The sequence below is a fragment of the Octopus sinensis genome, linkage group LG1, assembly GCF_006345805.1.
Source record: "Octopus sinensis linkage group LG1, ASM634580v1, whole genome shotgun sequence".
Lineage (NCBI taxonomy): Eukaryota > Metazoa > Mollusca > Cephalopoda > Octopoda > Octopodidae > Octopus > Octopus sinensis.
Window position 1 is genome coordinate 183,945,165 of NC_042997.1, and position 19,475 is coordinate 183,964,639.

Below are 19,475 nucleotides of genomic sequence, written 5' to 3' on the forward strand. Positions count from 1 at the left end.
GTTTTCACACCTTAACACCATCTGCACATTTCTCTTTGATTAGACAGAAGATATGGACATAAATATTCTTTTCTAATATAGACACAAGTCCTGAAATTTGGGGGGAGGGGGCTAGTCAATTAGATCAACCCCAATACACAACTGGTACTTAATTTATTGATCCTGAAAGGATGAAAGGCAACGTCTTAATTGTTTCATTATTTTACTGTATCACATATGTATTAGCTTAAACTTACTTTTGACAGAGCACAAATCATTCATATTAATAACAAGAACAGTAACTTTTCCTGCCATCATTGTCATTAATTAAGCAGTCTTCTAATTTTTCTTTACTTTTTGCATCCATCTTTCCAAAGTTCCTATACTAAAATTTTTAAGTTGTTGGTGCATTTGTTTTTACAGCTTGACGATGCCCCTTTTATTTCTAACCACTCAATCATAAAGTATGAATGGAAACCAGTTTTTTGCTCATTCAGGCAAACAGGGCACAATACAATGACTATAGTAAGATCTAAACTTATGGCTATGTCATCAATAGTTCATCTCCATAACCCTTTCGTTACTGTATTTCTGTTGAGATGCTCTGTGTTTCTTTCAATTAATTTTAAACATAACAAAGAATTTAGTAAAATAACTTGGTTATTATTAACCCTTTCGTTACCAACCCGGCTGAAACCGGCTCTGGTCTTTAGTACAAATGTCTGGTTTTCAAAAGTTCTGAATTAAAATCTTCCACCAAACCTTAGTCACAATTTATGTTCCTAAAACTAGCTGAATGATAACTAAGTTATTTTACTAAATACTTTGTTATATTTAAAGTAATTGGAAGAAACACAGAGCATCTGAAAATAAATACAGTAACGAAAGGGTTAAGCTAGTGTTAGGAACATAAATTGTGACTAAGGTTGGTGGAAGATTTTTATTCAGAACTTATGAAAACAAGACATTTATACTACAGAGCCAGAGCCGGGTTGGTATCAAAAGGGTTAATCTCACAGATAAATAAGAGAAACAACCTATAGTTTCAACTAAACTATTACTATAGTCTGTAATGTTAGGATATAGCATGGCTATTTGATTTGAAAGATCAGTCAATGCACCATTGAAATTAGTTTACTATTTCTTCGTTCAAAACAGGTTTATACCTGTTCTGCACATATTAGATATAATACCTCCTCTGTATTGCTCTTATTTAACTGTACTTTGTAACAAAGTCAGTGATTCAACTTTTGTAAATCTTAACCATTAAATATTACTTGTATCCAAGTTTACTGTGTAGGACTTTCAAGTTCATTATTTCTAGTCTCAAAATTATTGCACTTCTGTTGATTAACAAAATAGATAATCTCTAAGCCTTTCCAGAAATACCAACTCATAAACGCCTTTCAACAGGATTTAAATTTCAGGGAATAGGAATTGAAATAAGAAGTGAGTTTCAAAAGAACTACAAGCTTCACAATCAGTGTTTAAATAGATGTTCTAAGTAGGATATCTATAAAGCTCAAAATGTTTTAATAAAGTAATACTACCTTTATTTTTAACATTAGTAATCTATTTTAACTCAAAATATTAATTTAAAAAGGAAAACATTTCAAAATCTTTATATAATTATTAACTACAACAATAACACAAAAATAATTGAATAATAACCATTTAAAAAATATATTAAATCTTTTCTGTTTTTTCATTTAAGTGAACTGAGATCATTGATGATAGCATTAAAAGCTGGATTATATATCTCTCTTTAGATGCTTGAACTTCAGGCTCTCTTTCAAGAGAATTACTGAAAAGAATAATACAGCAAAAAAGGTGGGATTGATAATTTATTTTATATAAAATGGTTTTATTTAAGTTACTTTTTTTTATATAATGAATTATTGTTGTTATGAGTGTAGAGCAGTGGTCCATATAAGATTTTTGGGGGTCCACAAAACAAAATAGTAAATTGGGGATCCACAAAAATATTTTAAGGGCCTCTCAAAAAGTTTTGCATTAGATGTATGTATTGGTGTGTATTGCAAAGAAACAACTAGGTTTTTTTCTCTAATATTTTACATGGTTCAACCTACACAAGTTAATGTATGGAAAACAAAATAAGAATTTTGAAAGAAGTTTCTATAGAACTAATTTGTAAATAATGAATGGCCATGGGGGTCTAACAAAATAAGATAGTAATCAAAGGGGGTCCGTAGTTAAAGAATGGTTGAGAATGCCTAGTGTAAAGTATATATATCTTGAAATCATAATGACCACAATGCTTGGCCCCCACCCAGTGATGCCATCATAGTGCTGTCCACCTTCCATGCCATGCTGCCGTTAACAAGATCATAAAGCATGGCCTAGATGCCACAGGTTTCCCTTCCCAGCTCGAGCCAGTGGAGCTTGACTGAGGGGATGATAGCAGGCCGGACGGTATGACAATTTTCCTGTTCCCTAGTGGTAGGTCCCTCATCTGGGATGCTACATGCTATGACACCTTTTTCAGCAGCAACTTGGTATTGTCAACTACCAGCCCAGGCTCTGCTACTCATCAGGCTGAGAAAAAAAAACTGTCATGGTATCAGTCACTCTTCGACAGGTTTATAGTTGAGCCTGTGGCAGTTGAGACCTCTGGTGTTCTTGGCTCCTAGACCATATCCTTGCTCACTGCAAATGCAAACCTCATGAGTCAGAGTGGCTGTTCCAGTGCATCTCCCTTGCTATCCTCTAGGGCAATGCCTTTTCCATTTTGTCTACCGGTACCATGAGAAATGTTTCTATATTGTGAGAGGCAAGATTTTCTGTTAATCATAACACTTCTATTCAAAAGATTAGACTTCACACTTTCTCACTGAGTAATCTAACATACATTATTGCAGTAGTATTTTAACTAAGAATCCTATTTAAAAAGCACCACTGCAAAATGCTTCATAAATTATAACAGGACCATTTTATGATGTCCCAGTGAGATTACATCAATGTAATATTGATATCAGGGATTTAATAGGCAAGTAAGAAAACAAAGGAATAAACATAGTGGGAAGGAGGAGTGTTAAACAATGCTAATGTTTGTAATAGTCTTTGTTACCATTTGTAAATGACAGCATCAAAGCTCTGTGATTATCAATGTAATCTAGACATTTGAACTTAGGAAGAAGAGATCATAATTACACAGTAATGGGTCTAACCTACTTCTGATTTAACAACGAAATGCAAGGAGTATTTAATATGATTATGATCATTAAACTTGATGCGTTTTTTTTGTCTGAGATGAAAATATGGTGAATAAATACTTGAGTGAATGAAAAAAAAAATACATATATATAAAAGCATATCTACCTGCATTCGAACTCTTGGAGTAATTCACTTCCCTCAGCTTATTAAAAGAAACAACAAAAACAAAGAATAAACATCAATAAATTTTAAATTTAGGCAACTAAAAAAAGAATGTTTAATTTCAAAATTGATTGATTCAATGTAATTTTTATCTTATTTTTCCCTGATAAAGGATCCATGTTATTGGTTTAGTGTATTCTATAGTTTTCAAATTCATTTGCTAATTCCATATTCTGAATGCCTTACTTCCCTGGGCATGGATACATTGAAACTCTGACGTCAGGCTAGCTGACTTGGCAGACACCCATAAAATTATTAACCATCTTACTAACAATAACTCTGAGCACCTTTTCAAACTCCACCTGTCTAACACCCGTGGACATGTTTACAAAGTCAGAAAACAGCACAGCTCCCATGACTTTCGGAAACATTTTTTCATGCTAAGAGTTGCTGAAGCATGGAACAAACTGCCGGCATCAGTTGTTAGCTGTCGGAGCACTGCATCCTTCAAAACTTCCATGCTTCCTGAGATTCACCAACACTACACCTGATTTTCTCCTCTCCATACACACGCCATACACTGTTCACTTGCCAGACATTTGTACATTACTGCATATACTTTATACGCACTTTTGACAAGTTGTGGTGCACCTGAGCACTGTATACAATAATTTCATTATTATATCTATAAAAGGGAGGATGTGTGTGCGTGTGTGTATGTACGTGATTGTAATTTATGCACGTCCATAAATTAGCATGCATGTCGCTCAAATTTTAGGAGGACATTTTTCAACACCCTATCTGGGTTTTGTCAACTTAACCCCCCCCCCTCCCCACAAGGCACCCATGGGTAGCATAAATATCTATTTTCAGACATAGCTTTTTGATGGTGGCTAACAAAAAAATAAGATAAAGAAAAGTGGAAGAAGGAGGTAGAGAGCTTCATGGGAAAGAGAAAGTGAAAGAGGGAGAGAGGGAGAGAGAGAGAGAGAGAGTAAGTTATGACGTTCATAAAAAATAAAATGTAAAATGTTTTGTTTTTTGTTTTTGAAAGACACTATATTTCATAATCATAGTATAATATACTTGAGTAAAAATCGTGCAAGTGTTAATCTACAAATTTAACAACATTTTTTCCTTTCATTTCTGTTTATGAACATGTATGCATTCACAAAACCTGCAATAGGTGTATGTATGTACATGTGTGTTCGTGTCTGTTGCCCATATATATTTATATTATATATGTATAACATATATAATATAACTAATTTCAACGGATTTCGCCCAAACTTGACGTCTATATTACTAAGTTTGGTTTGAAATAAAGAACTTGATTAGCTTAATAATCGTAACTTAATCCTGGGCAAGGCCGGGTTATACTGCTAGTTATTAATATATTCTTTAGAATTACAAAAATCCTTTTGTGAGAGCAAAACCAGAAGGAAAGAAAAGTACAATGTACTGTGGTATAACTAAGCCTTGTTACATTGAATATGCCATGCTTTCTGTCACTATTTCACCAGAACTCACTGTTTTCTACCGCAGTCCATAACTTGCCCTTCACAGCAACATTCTCATCTCACATTTGTATGTGAGGATGTTAGGCTTAGATGAATGATGTTCTAAATATTTCATGGGCAAACTGTCACCTGTGGGTCTCTTTGAATGGCATACATAATGAAAAATTGCCTTGAAGATTTTTAGTAGCGTGGCCCACTTGATGAGCTATGTCTCATGTGGCCTGCTTCTAAAGAAAAAAGATTGCTCATGGCTGTTCTTAAATCTACTTTCTAACAACTTCAATAATTACTGATTATGTTATGTTTAATTCCTTCATCTCATTATCTGATAAGTTATGTCTTAAATTATTATGATTACACAAGGACTTAAGTGATCCTCATATTTAAAATAAAATATGAAAGGATGTCTTTAAAAGTCTCTGATATCACACAGACTGACTTTATAACTGCAATCACTCCTATTTTTATGGATCCTGTTTATATTAGAGGATAGATAGTAAAATGCTTGAAATATTCTAAAATTTCATGTTATTTTAATCAGTCCACCAGTATAGGATATTAAAGTCCTTCTGTAAATTATTGCATTCATCGATATTCTTGAATGCTTTTGATATCTTCTTATTATCAGCATAGCTAGTGAGAGTAGCTGTTATAATAAAGTGAGTTGTTGCAAACAGTAATGACACCAAGACAGTTCCATGAATCATTCTACTCAAATTTGTGGATCTTTACCTTTTGACCAACAGATTTAAAAATAATTTTTTGTAATTAAACACTTTCAAACTTCGGACACTGGTAGAATGTGTCATATAAAGCATCTTTTACTCTTAGCATTTTTGATAAAAACTTATAGTTACGAAGTTATTTCACATTAAAGTTGTCCTATTTCAGTAATTTCAACCAATCAATGACGTGTATTCAGCTGAATAAAATTACTGCCGTTGTTTGTCAACAACAACTATCGGCGGTGTATATTTCGTTTGTCACTGTTATTTATGACATCGTTCGTGCGTTTGTACTGGTTTTAGCTTCAAGGTTTTAAGGTTAGGTTTAGGGTGTTAGGGTTAAGTTTTTAGGGTTTGGGTTGTCATAAATAATAATGACAAACGAAATATACACCACCAGAAGTTCTCGTTGACAAACAACAGCAGTAATTTTATTCAGTTGAATACACGTCATTGATTGGTTGAAATTACTGAAATAGGACAACTTTAACATGAAATAACTTCGTAAATATAAGTTTTTCTCAAAAATGCTAAGAGTAAAAGATGTTTTATATGACACATTCTGCCAGTGTCCAAAGTTTGAAAGTGTTTAGTTACAAAGAATTATTTTTTAAATCTGTCAGTCAAAAGGTAAAGATCCAAATTTGTTGACTTTTGAAAGGATATCATTATCAACAACAATTTCACTTCTATTCCTTAAGATGTCAATTAACACTGTCCTAGTTTTCCAACAATGCCGAAATGACAATGTTTGCAACATGTTCAATGACTAACTTCGTTGGAAGTCTTTACAAATGTCAAGGTATATCACCTCAACATTTGACTGGTTGAGCCTTCTAGCTTCTATTTGGAGGGAAACTGTGCAAGGACTTACCAAATAATCTTATCAGTTTCTCATGCATTATTTATTTCCTAATCATGCTGATAATTTTTTTATATATTTTATATTGGGTTTAGTGAAATAGGCCAAGCACAGGTTATTTACACTTCTCACAGCAAGAATGACATGGTATTACTTGTGCAATTCCATGTGGAATAAATACCTCACCACATTACACAGGATATTTATATTCCAAAGCACTAGATTTTTAGTTTTCTGATATATTTTGGTGAAAGATATACATATTCTTTAACAGATTTCAGTTATTAGATTGCTGCCATGCTGATGCAATGCCTTCAAGGGTTTAGGTGATTATATCAACACCAGTACTCATTTCAGTTAGGTAAATATTTTATCAATCTCTGTTTGTTGAATCACTATATTTACAGGAGATAAGGAGACAAACAACATTGGTTTTCAAACCAGTGTAAACATAAACACACACACACAAACACACAGATTTACGCAGTTTCCATCTACGAAATTGCACAAGTTGTATTGGTTTCAGTAGAAGACATATGTCCAAGTGGTGTGAAGGGAGTTATAACTAGGAACTCAAACCTCTTAGCCACACAGTTATACCAGTACCAAATGTATCATCATCATATATATTAGCCGAGGTACCTGGTATTGCCTGGGTGCTTAACATATAGAAACATGTCTTTATTATTAAACTAAATGATTTAACTAATAGAAAGTTACTATTTAGTTCTTTTAGTATAAAATCTTTTTGACAATTAAAGCTATAGAATATCAATGTTTGTATGCATATATATATACATACATACATACATACATATATCATCATCATCATCGTTTAACGTCCGTTCTCCATGCTAGCATGGGTTATATATATATATATATATATATATGTTGGGGCAAGCGAAATCGAAATCGAATTGAACCAGCCAGGATCCCTGGTCTGGTGGTACGTAAAAAGCACTATCCGACTCGTGGCCGATGCCAGCACCGCCTCGACTGGCTTCCGTGCCGGTGGCACATAAAATACACCAATCTGACCGTGGCCGTTGCCAGCCCCGCCTGGCACCTGTGCAGGTGGCACGTAAAAAGCACCCACTACACTCACGGAGTGGTTGGCGTTAGGAAGGGCATCCAGCTGTAGAAACATTGCCAAATTAGACTGGAGCCTGGTGCAGCCTTCTGGCTTCCCAGAACCCCGGTCGAACCGTCCAACCCATGCTAGCATGGAGAACGGACGTTAAACGACGATGATGATGATGATGATGACACACACACACACACACACAAACATTGATATTCTATAGTTTCTGTCTTCATATTCCATTTACAAAATATTGGTTCACCTATAGTCAAACAGATGACACTTGCCCAAGGTGCTGCACAGTGGGACTAAACCATGTACATATTTTGAGACCCCCTTTCTCTGGTCTTTTCATCATCCTGAAGTACTGTGTCTGATATCACAATGTTTTTTTATATATTTTCTTTCAAGAAATCATCACATCCAAGACTTAGTGTGAAAATGACTACAAAACTTTTGATATACAAGTAAAACAACTGAATACTAAAATTTTCCATTGAAATGGAAATTAAAGTAAAATAGGAATTTTTAAAGAATTATCAGCACTAAAATAATCTGTCATTTGAAATATATTTAAATGTTTGTAGGAAAGATTAAAAGACAACAATTTAATATTTAATGAAATAAAAGTATTGAATAAATTAGAAAAAAAAAACTATATTTATCAATTATTTCATGGTGATAAATGGTTTGAGATAACTTACAGGGGAGAAAACTAGCATCTTCAGCTGTTGGCTGAGTTATTCCAGATACTGTTTGCTGAAACAAATAGAAAAAAATTCTATTAGGATTCTGTTGTGTGGACGCCCCCAGATGATGAAGTAGGCTATCCCAATATGTAGATATAGAGGGAGAAGTCTAGATGTCGGGAGTTGAGTAGAGGTCATCGGAACGTGCAATATAACAGTGGCGACGAGGATTTTGTAGCACACACAGCCACTGTGTAGTATTGCGATATAACAGATTCTTATCTCATATGAAATACAATGTTCATATTTTGTTTAGAAAAATTTACTTCAATTGTTTTTATAATTTCCAAGTCCATTATGAAACATTTCAAATTCATTACTTTGCTATGTTAGGCTTATGGTTGTATAATAGTAAACTTCTAATATAGACTACTTTTCATAAAGAGAGTATAGTGAAATTATCTGAATCTCTTTCAATGATAATGCTAAGGCTTATTCTTTTCAAAATCAGAGAAACATGAGCATTAAATGCTGTAGATGTAGGAAGCTGCAGCCCCATCAAATGTGTAATGACCATCAGATCCCTGTTGACATTCCACTTATAGCTGACTTTTTAGGAATGAATGAGCAACCACTACTCATCTACATTATACTCATGAGCAAGAGTTGCCTGACTGAATTAACATCTTTACTCAGTAGACATCCATCTTCACAAGAGAACCATTCTTTGAATTCCTCTGGCAGCTGCAGAAAGCACAAATTTTAATATCACATTATAGTAGATTCCATTCAATTAAATTTGAATCATTAAGCTATACTGGACTCTTGAACTTTTACATCGCTATATAAGATTAAACCAGTGAAGCTTGGATGTTAATATCCCTTTTATGAGGTAACTGTATACTCAAAATAGCTAATACATATATCATCATCATTTAATGTCCGTTTTCCATGCTAACATGGGTTGGATGGTTTGACCGGGGTCTGGGAAGCCAAGAGGCTGCACCAGGCTCCAGTCTGATCTGGCAGTGTTTCTACAGCTGGATGCCCTTCCTAATGCCAACCACTCCATGAGTGTAGTGGGTGCTTTTTACATGCCACCGGCACAGGGTCCAGAGGAGACTGGCAATGGCCACAATCGGTTGGTGCTTTTTATATGCCACAAGCACGGACACCAATCAAACTGGCGCTGGCATTGGCCACATTCGGATGGTGCTTTTTATGTGCCACCGGCATGGGTATCACAATTACAATTTCCATTTGATTTTTATTTTGATGTTGATGTACTTGACTCAATAGGTCTCCTCAAGCACAGCAGGTTGCCCAATGATCCAAGGTAAGCACAGCAGGTCGTTCTGCGAGCCATGGACTCACTTCATTTGTCGGGTCGTTATCATGCATACACACATTATCATTTACTTTTAACTCATACTTCAACGTACACATACTGACCATGCTTTAATAAAAATAGTTTTCTGTGGAGTCAATGTTTATTGTAAGAGCCCTTTATGAAATTTTAAGTTTTTCTCATCTTATACACAAAGTTATTATTACAACATATCAGGTATACCTGAAGTCTAATATATTTTTAAGGAGTTAAACCCTTGATTGCTAATTTAACAAGAAGAAATGAATCTGTTAAAAATAATGAATGTAGGTGTAATACCTGCTTTAAGTCATGGTTTATTGCTGCATTTATGATTTGTTTCACATGAATTTTCTGTTCATTAAACATGAGTGAAAGCGCTCTATAGAGAGTGCTAACTTCTTTGTTGAGTTTTTCATTAAAATATTTACCTGAAACAAAATATTTCACATGAGAGAAAAAGTATGTTTTACTTTCAAGTCAATAATATATTAATCATCAACAGCAATATAAACATTATTTTAATATTCATAATTCTCTTAAGCTGGCAGAATCTAAATGCTGAGTAAAATGCTTAGTGGTATTTCATCCTTCTTTACATTCTCATTTCAAATTCCACTGAGGCTGACTTTGCCTTTTATCTTTTCAGGGTCAATAAAATAGGTACTATTTGAATACTGGGGATGATGTAACTGACTTATCACCTCCCCCAAAATTGCTGGCCTTGTGCCAAAATTTGAAACCAATATTCATCGTTCTCCATGCTTGGGTTTGATAAATCTGTAATATTGCATTGCTTCTTTCTTTTTGATCTTGCATCATCTCATGTAGATTAATCTAATCATTCATCTCACGTCTTTCTTTGTCTGTCTTCCCCACAGATACATTTCCCCATCTACTTGCAGTATCATTTCACTCAATATGCTTCATTCTCATTAAATTAGACATTACTAAATGTATCTGATTTCCAACCCCCTTCCTCAACCATCTTGTAATCTATCTTTCTCATAAATCTGTTGTATATCCAAAGGACCATACTCTATTTATTTCTCTTCGGTTGCTGCAGCTCTTATTTTACTTCCATACATTATCACACATCTCAGATACTCTTTCTTTTGCCTATATCTGCTTCCCTAAGTATTTATATCATCTAAAAAACAGAAATATTACTTGAGCGTGGCCGTTGCCAGTACCGCCTGACTGGCCCTCGTGCCGGTGGCACTTAAAAGCATCCACTACACCCTTGGAGTGGTTGGCATTAGGAAGGGCATCCAGCTGTAGAAACTCTGCCAGATCAAGATTGAAGCCTGGTGCAGCCATCTGGTTCACCAGTCCTCAGTCAAATCGTCCAACCCATGCTAGCATGGAAAGCAGACATTAAACGATGATGATGATGAAAGAGATATGCAAGTATTCATGAAATAGTTTTCAGTTCACAGCTATTGAAGTTACAACTACTACAGAGCATCTGCTGTATCCAAAGTACAGGACCCCTGTTAGTCTTCCAGAGATTCCAATATCCCCTATGTGTACTCATTGTATGAATTACATTATACTGACTTCCTACCTATCCCTTTCTATACTCTGATGAAAGTTACATCTAAGGTGTTACTTACAAACACTTTTTTTTGTTGATTTTCACTCAAACTCTTGCACTGAAAATCAGCATACAAAAGTTTTTATGGCTACCCAGTCTCAAACTTAAGTGAGATTGCCTGAAGGATTATAATGAGAGAAACAAACTGAGGCAGAGTGCTGGTTGATATCTACATGCCACTGAACTAGCTGGCTGAGCTGACAAACACTGAATCTTTAAGCATAGTTTGAACTTCTTTCTTAATCTATTCATCCACATCTAGTTTCATAACATCCACCAGATTACTAACTATGATTAGGGACATGCTCATACTGTATTTTGTAGGTCATATGCTGTGTGTAAGAGAGAAGACTGCACTAGTTTGATCATGTAATGTGGATGGATGCCAACAGATCCATTAAAAAGTGCTGATCTCTCAAAGTAGATGTAACACGTGAAAGTGGGAGATCTGGGGAATCATGGAACAAAGTACTGAGAAGACTTCAGGATGCTGAGGTGAGTTGACAAAGGACTGGGATTCTTGGCACCGTGCTGTACTCAAGAAGACCTGTGCACCACAGCAGAAATGTTAAGGCCGATCCCCCACTAGTGGAGAGGATTGCCCTGCAAGAGTCCTGTGCAAGTGCCACATAAAAGGACCCAGTACACTCTTAAGTGGTTGACATTAAGAAGGGCTCCAGCTGTAGAAACCATGCCAGATCAGACTGGAGTCTGGTACAGCTCTCCAGCTCTGGTAAAACCATCCAACCCATGCCAACATAGACAACGGACATTAAATGATGATGAGATCTACTTAAAATATGGAATTTATAGTTGTATTAAGGCCTTTAAGAGAAACAGTAGAAACTTGTATATTAAATTGTTGTTGTTGTTGGCATCCTTTTGTCTCAGGAGATAATGGAGTTGTGCAGTCTGGTTTTACATTTCATGTCCTCTCCAGTTTTGCGCAGGCCTGGGCTAGATGTAAGAAAATCCTGGGTAGCCCAATTGTCAGGATTCCTCTCTCAACCTTGCTGACGTAGTCCAAAAGAGTGCAGAGCATTACATTTGGCACCAGCTTGGTTCCAGGAGCTGCCAGAAGAGTGTCGAGTTGAACACTAAACCGCCTACAGGGCTCCACTCCAGATTTCTTTGAAGGTTGTCTCCTTTCCATAACCCTGGATAGGGGCTCATACCAGGTACTGTCAGCCGGAGCCAGCTGAGCCTGGGACTTATTAAATAAGTTGCTATAATCAAATGTTTTAATCTTTTTGCCATGGAAATTAGAAATATCCACTCAATATTTCTTTACCCTTAACTGCAGAAAGTAGTTTTGTATGCCAATCCATCTTTTGTTGAATAATGTAATGTTTAACCTATTTTTATGATGATATATATCACATTTATCGAGGCAACATGACTTGCAGAAAATACCAGATCTATTTTTCTGGTAGATATTTAACATCATTACTAAAACAACCATGAAATGTATTTTCCCAGCTGAAAGGTTAAAACTGAAGGATTAACAAAAGTGAAGAGCCTATAATTTCAAGTATTTTATTGGCTGAATAGTAGGTGCAGTATGGCCAAATAGTTAGGTCGTGGTACTGGTTTTGATTTGGTTGTTGCATGGTATCTTCAAAAAAGGATCAAAAGTCCTTTTTGAGGCATAAGCTCATAAGGCCAGTTTCCCCAAACTCTGTGGTATATATGTTCCCTACTGGACGAGACCACAGTACATCACAAGATCACCAAGTGAGTGAACTGGAGCAACATGAAATGAAGTGTTTTGCTTAAGAATACAATGCATTGCCTGGTCCAGGAATTGAAACCACAACCAAAGAGACGTGAATGCAACACCTGAACCATGAGGCCACATGTGATAATTTAGGCAAGTGTAATTTTATAGAGGTTCAGGGTGACCCATATCTTATGAGTGGAAGTGGGTAGATTGAAACTGTAGAAGCCCATCAGATGGTTTGTCACTGTAATTTAAAGGTCCAGTCTTGTCACACAGAGTCACACTGATTTCATCTAAGAGTTAATTTAAGGGTTCATGTCTATGGAATATTCAAGCACTTATATGCTAATTCAGTGAGCCTGGTAGTTCAGAACAATTGAACACTCATGGTCAGAAATTCTGATCAAGATCAATTATTTTTATTGGTTGAATTATTCTAGCTTCACTTCAGAACTATTTCAGCATTTTTTACAGCAATTCTTTTTCCATTTTGCATAAATGGCTTATTAAAGCTAATATAGATTTAATTTCTGTCTTAATCAACATTGTTGTGGCCTTCATCATTCAACTTCTGATATTTGAAACTCTATTGATGATGGAATTTTAATGCCATGAATATTATAAACATTATCATCATATGAGCAAACTCATAAAGAAAGCATTCCATTCATGACCATTCTGTTCGTTTAAGGTTATCTACAAGCACATTATCCAATATGCCTTTTCCTTATCTAAAATGGTTAGGTGTAATTTTAAGGACATTTGGCTGCGATTGCTTGAAGGGCAAATGACCATTATTTTATATTCTGTGGAATAGAAAGAAACAAAACTCAATAGTACAATGACATATATTTGACTAGTACTATATTCTTACCGGTTACTATTATCATTAAAACAGTTTATTTATATTTGTTCGAGTTCGTAAAGCAGTTAAAATATATTTAAAACAAAATCTCACCAAAATTATGAAGAAGCTTATCTGTCTCATCTTCTTCAGGTTCCAAAGGTGACGGTGAATGAGGAAAATAATGAGTGTCAACAGAGCCTTCACAAATACCAGCTTCTGAGAATGAAAAGGCACTGTCGAAATTCGAGTGAGGGGTCTCTAAATGACTATAAATTGAAGATGAAGAGACTTCATGATATACAGACTGGATGAAATCTGACTGGTCATCATACATGGTTTCTTCAAATTTTTCTAAAAGACGAAAAGCAGCATTTGAAGACCACATTAACATTATTACGGTGTTTGAAAACCAAATACAATCAAAATAACGCCGCTGAAAAATGTGAATCTAAAAAAAACTCACTCCCTCATCCCCACCAAAAAAGCACATAAAAAGTAAAGGCAAAATAATGCAGAGAATATATACATCTTCAATTTTCACAATGATCATCTTGCAGATATAATTAATTAGCAAGCTAATACCAATGGCAATTAGGGATCTTTTCGGTTTGAACGGCAGTTTTTTCTAGCGGCATCTTATGAAATTGTCACCCATAATTATGACCCTAGTATCGATCTATTGCATTTCAATCTGTTTTAGGGTTAGTTAGGAGTGGAGGGAAGGGTATCTTTTTTTCTTCAGAAAAGTAAATAAACCTAATCTGTTTCTTAAACGAGGGACATTTTCATAAGGCACAGAATGTTTCCACCTCAATAGACGTCATTGATTGGTTGAAATTGCAGAAATTGAAGAAAAAAACAACAAATATCTTACAAACCATAGAATTTTCTCAATAAAGCCAAGAGAAAAAGATGTTTTATAAACACATTCTACCAGTATACGAATTAAAAAATATTTTAGTTACCTAGAAATTATGTTAAAAACTGCCGTTCAAACCGAAAAGATCCAAAAGTGAATCCAAAAAAAAAATTCGCTCCTCCATCCCCACCAAAAAAGCACATAAAAAGTAAAGGCAAAATAATGCAGAGAATATATACGTCTTCATTTTTCGCAATGATAATCTTGTAGACATAATTAATTAGCAAGGTAATACCAATGGCAATTAGTTCAACATGATAATCATATTTTTGTTATTTTCTTTCTGTAGCAGGCCCGACTTTCGACAGCAAAAAAAAGTCATACAGCGAGGTATTTGTGGACGAGGAAAAATGATGCGTCACATCTGATTTTTTGTTCAATATTATCAACTTTTTTCTCGCTATGTATAATTTAGTTTGGGCCAAATTTGACATCTCCAAGATAGTTGACAATTTTGTCAGTGAAAAGCATGACCGTTACACAATTTTTTAAAGATAAAATCTTTTATTTTCATTTTATAACATAGGTTAAAACGCCTAACCATAACATATAAACGTGTACATCTTTTAGAACATTGTCGTTTTATAAGATTTTGCTGGCAAATTTCAAAATTAACATAAACATTTATTTACATGAAAGAAAATTACTGGAGAACTTCCATCTAATTCTTCCAAATCTTTCTGTTAAAACTATATTGAAACTATTTGCGAGGACTTTTCTTTTTATCACAGCAACTGGCCAGACACCACAATGTTTAATGGAGCCTATTGAAGCAAGCAAGCACGCTCGCAGCATTACCTCGATGGCAAGGCTTAAGACGTTGGGAAAGCCAAGCGCCCTTACGGGCATCACTAGACACCTCGGTGAGGCGAGCTGCCAAAGTCGACAAGAGCTTCGTTGTTAGTGGCCCTGTTACCCCGAAAATCTCAAACGCCACAAGTTGGAAGAGATAGTTCAGTCAGGTCCCAATACTTCAGGGTTTTCTTTCGTTCGGCTACGAAAGCAGTGACCCTCCCATGAACTGCAGCATCCAGGATGTGGGAAGATGCAAAGGAGTCGCAGACTGTGGCGTCCCAAATGAGGCACCTGCCTCTAACCCAGGGACAGAGGGTAAGGCCATCTGGTCAAAGGCGGCGAGCTGGCAGAAACGTTAGCACGCTGGGCGAAATGCTTAGTGGTATTTCGTCTGCCGTTGTGTTCTGAGTTCAAATTCCGCCGAGGTTGACTTTGCCTTTCATCCTTTCGGGGTCGATTAAATAAGTACCAGTTACTCACTGGGGTCGATATAATCGACTTAATCCGTGTGTCTGACCTTGTTTGTCCCCTCTATGTTTAGCCCCTTGTGGGTAGTAAAGAAATAGGTAAGGCCATCTGGTCACACAATTTGATTGTCTATTGAGTCTTGTCAGGAGTGTTCCACCGTAAGCAGAGTTTTTGCGCGAGTGGACACATTTTATAACTCGGAAAGGAAAAAAAAAATGTTCACAAGGTTTTCAACATGAAGTAATTTTTTTAATTGCAGAAATCTGAGTGATGGTTACTCTTATTGGATGCGCACAAACTTTACACAAACAGAATTTGCACATAGTACAAATTTCTGCGTTTCCCCACAGCAAAATATGAGGGAATATTGCTTGAATGATAAACAAAAAGACAGTTGTAAAAACAACTATTTAGACCGAACATTTTGGTAGAAAATGAAATGGTAAATTACAACACAAAACTAGAACCTTGAGTGTAATGGTGAGATAAAAGGCATCCACGTCAAATAAAATTTGCTTGGTAACAAAACGTCGGTCAAAAATAAAGCATATTCATTATTTCTTAATCATAGTTTCTGAGACTATTTCGTTAATTTTTTCTTTTCAAATCAACCTCAGGCGATCTTTCGTCTCTAGTAGACCTTTCCGTCGATTTCCGTAAAATTTTTTTTTTTTTTACATATGGGCTTGCGGGAACTTTTGAAGTAATATACATACATATACACATATACCGAGTAAAAAATTTCAGTTATCTCTTTCTTTCACACACACTAACAAGCACTTCACTTACACAACATACTGTCTGTCTCCCACACCCCATCAAACACACACACACATGTACATCAATGCTTCCCCTGGACGGTAACTTCAAAAGAACTTCCCTCGTCATACAATCGCTTTCTCTTAGTCTCTTTCGCTCTCATTACTTCAAAAGTTCCCGCAAGCCCATATGTAAAAAAAAATAAAATTTTTTTACGGAAATCGACGGAAAGGTCTACTAGAGACGAAAAATTGCCCAACCTCATTTTCTTTATTCCCCATTTTCATACAGGTCATATTAATTGTTAGAAATCGATAATTAGTTGATAGTTATTTTGTTTTCTCGTATGCGCAGTAAACAGAATGTGTTTACAGATATAATGCTTAGATATTTTATTTCAAACCTGCAAACCGAATGTGTTTATAGACATAATGCCTTTAGGTTTCACATCTGTAAACAGAAAAGTGTATTTAGATATAACGCCTACATATTTTAAATCTATAAACAGATATATAAAGCCATCATTTTTTATTTTAAATCTATAAACAGAAGGTTGTTTTGATATAAACCTACATATTTTAAATCTATAAACAGATAAATGTTCATAGAAACACCTACATGTTTAACTGTAAATCCTCGAGTATAATACGCAGGGGATTTTTAGGGAGCTGTACCTCTGAAAAACCTAAACCTTGTGTATAATACGCACCCCTTCTCGAACTTGAGACCAGGAGGTCTATATAATGTCCTTGGTTTGTAAAAATGTATACAGTAACGTCCTTTATTATTATTGTATATATAGCATAATGCAAACGTGTAGCTTTTTTGTGCATTTTGTTTGCAGAAAATAAAGAAATAACAGTGATAAAAGAAATAAGAGGGCGAAGTTTCGCCATTTCATTGAATCTTTTCAGAGGCAGGTTGCTTGGAAAAGATTTGCTTTTAAAATGTTTAAAATAAAACACTTGTGCGTTATGACTATAAACACTTTCTTCTGTTTATATATTTAAAACATAAGTGTTACTTGAACTTATTCTTCTGTCTATGGGTTTAAAATAAAATATACAGGCATTATATCGATAAACATTTCTGTTTAAAAATTTAAAATAAAACATGTAGGTGTTTCTATGAACATTTATCTGTTTATAGATTTAAATTATGTAGGCTTATATCAAAACAATCTTCTGCTTATAGATTTAAATGTCTTTATTTTGCCGTTAACCAAGTCAGTGCTAGGACATGAAATTTGCTGAAGAAATATTAGAAGAAACATTTGTTAAGTCGACTCATTGTTAACGAAAACAAATAGAATGAAATAATGTAAAGTGAAGGAAATGATTGAGAAAGATTTTGTTTGAGATTACATATTGGTTGAATGGTAGAAGTACACCAATTCCAAAGAGAAGAGCAGGAACTTTGTTGACAGAGGCAGCTAATCCTGAAAGCAATTAAGTCCTAAAAGAATCATCCATAACTTGCAGTAAGCAACATTTATTAAACGTTATTGCTGTTATTACTAAATTGCTTTCAGGTTTAGCTTAAGGTATTTTCGCGCTCGACATCATAAAATTCGTCTGAATAAACATAGTCAGACTGCAAATAAAGACTCGGACATTGCTTAGGAAATAATTTTCATTTTTAACCTCGTATATAGTACGCACTAGGGATTTTGACCTTTAAATTTTTTGGGGAAAAATGCGGATTATACTCAAGGATTTACGATATTTAAAATTCTTAAACAGAAGTGTTTATCGATATAATGCCTGTATATTTTATTTTAAACCCATAGACAGAAGAATAAATTCAAATAACACATGTTTTAAATCTATAAACAGAAGAAAGTGTTTATAGTCATAACGCACAAGTGTTTTATTTTAAACATTTTAAAAGCAAATCTTTTCCAAGCAACCTGCCTCTGAAAAGATTCAATGAAATGGTTTCTTATAGCCTTCTATAAAGTCAACAAAGTTCCTGCTCTTCTCTTTGGAATTGGTGTTTGCCAAAGGTAGTAACAACTAGGTTCATACGGTTCTAGACTCAAACAAAATCTTTCTCAATCATTTCCCTCACTTTATTTCATTATTTCACTCTATTTGTTTTCGTTAACAATGAGTCGAGTTTACAAATGTTTCTTCTAATATTTCTTCAGCAAATTTCATGTCCTAGCACTGACTTGGTTAACGGGAAAATAAAGACATTTAATTAAACATTTAGTCATGAAATCTTTTTCTCCCAGCAAAATTGATGTTTCTCTAATTAGTTTAACAAAAGACGGTTAAAAAGAAAAAGAGAAATAGAAACCCGAAGGATTAATCAATTTCAAATTCCATGTTTCTTCGTTTTACTTCTTTTAAAGACGTTTAATGGCAATACAAGGTGGTTTATACGGGGAATATTTTCATTAAAATTGTTAGCAAACATGGAAAGGAACGGAATAGAAAATATAATGACTTAAATAATATTCACCAACTGGCTGACTAAAATAGTTTGAAGTCTTCACAGTCCCGAAACAAAAATATTACCAAGCAGAGTGAAAATGCAGTTAAATGTGTGTGCACGCGCGTATTTATGTATTAGAGTAAGTATGTGTATGTCTTCGTGTGTGTGCGTGCGTGTGTTTGTGTGTGTGTGTGTGTATGTGTGTGCGTGCGTGTGTGTGTGTGTATGTGCGTGCGTCTGTTTGTGTGTGTGTGTGTGTGATTGATACAGATATATCTCTTACATAAAATCCGTTCTGTCTGTGTGTGTGTGTGTGGGGGGGGGGTTCTAGGATCTCTAGGATCTCGGGCATCCTTCATCCAATTGCGCTCAA

At 35.0% G+C, this 19,475-nt stretch overlaps 1 protein-coding gene across 5 annotated transcripts; it reads right to left on the minus strand.

Moving 5' to 3' along the window:
• Positions 1 to 992: 992 nt before the first annotated feature.
• LOC115212074 lies at positions 993 to 19,257 on the minus strand. Of its 5 annotated transcripts, XM_036507665.1 has the most exons (7): positions 19,130 to 19,247; positions 19,009 to 19,010; positions 13,834 to 14,073; positions 9,859 to 9,989; positions 8,208 to 8,262; positions 3,319 to 3,355; positions 993 to 1,783 (listed from the first exon to the last, which is right to left on the minus strand). In XM_036507665.1, exons 3-7 carry the CDS (start codon positions 14,054 to 14,056, stop codon positions 1,666 to 1,668), a joined length of 564 nt encoding a protein of 187 aa, XP_036363558.1. In that variant the 5' UTR covers positions 14,057 to 14,073; positions 19,009 to 19,010; positions 19,130 to 19,247; the 3' UTR covers positions 993 to 1,665. The 5 variants fall into 5 exon arrangements, with proteins under 5 accessions (XP_036363558.1, XP_036363549.1, XP_036363546.1 ...); XM_036507656.1 differs by lacking the exon at positions 19,009 to 19,010 and having other exon boundaries at positions 19,134 to 19,247; XM_036507653.1 differs by lacking the exon at positions 19,009 to 19,010 and having other exon boundaries at positions 19,115 to 19,247.
• Between the last annotated feature and the right edge of the window lie 218 nt (positions 19,258 to 19,475).

Excerpts from the sequence above, each read along its gene's own strand:
- LOC115212074 (XM_036507646.1), bottom strand. The coding sequence starts at position 15,490 with ATGCCCGTAAGGGCGCTTGGCTTTCCCAACGTCTTAAGCCTTGCCATC. Across the intron at positions 9,990-13,833 it reads TAAGCTTCTTCATAATTTTG|GTAAATATTTTAATGAAAAA; the intron begins GTGAGATTTTGT and ends ATTTTGTTTCAG. Across the intron at positions 1,784-3,318 it reads CTCCAAGAGTTCGAATGCAG|TAATTCTCTTGAAAGAGAGC; the intron begins GTAGATATGCTT and ends TATTCTTTTCAG.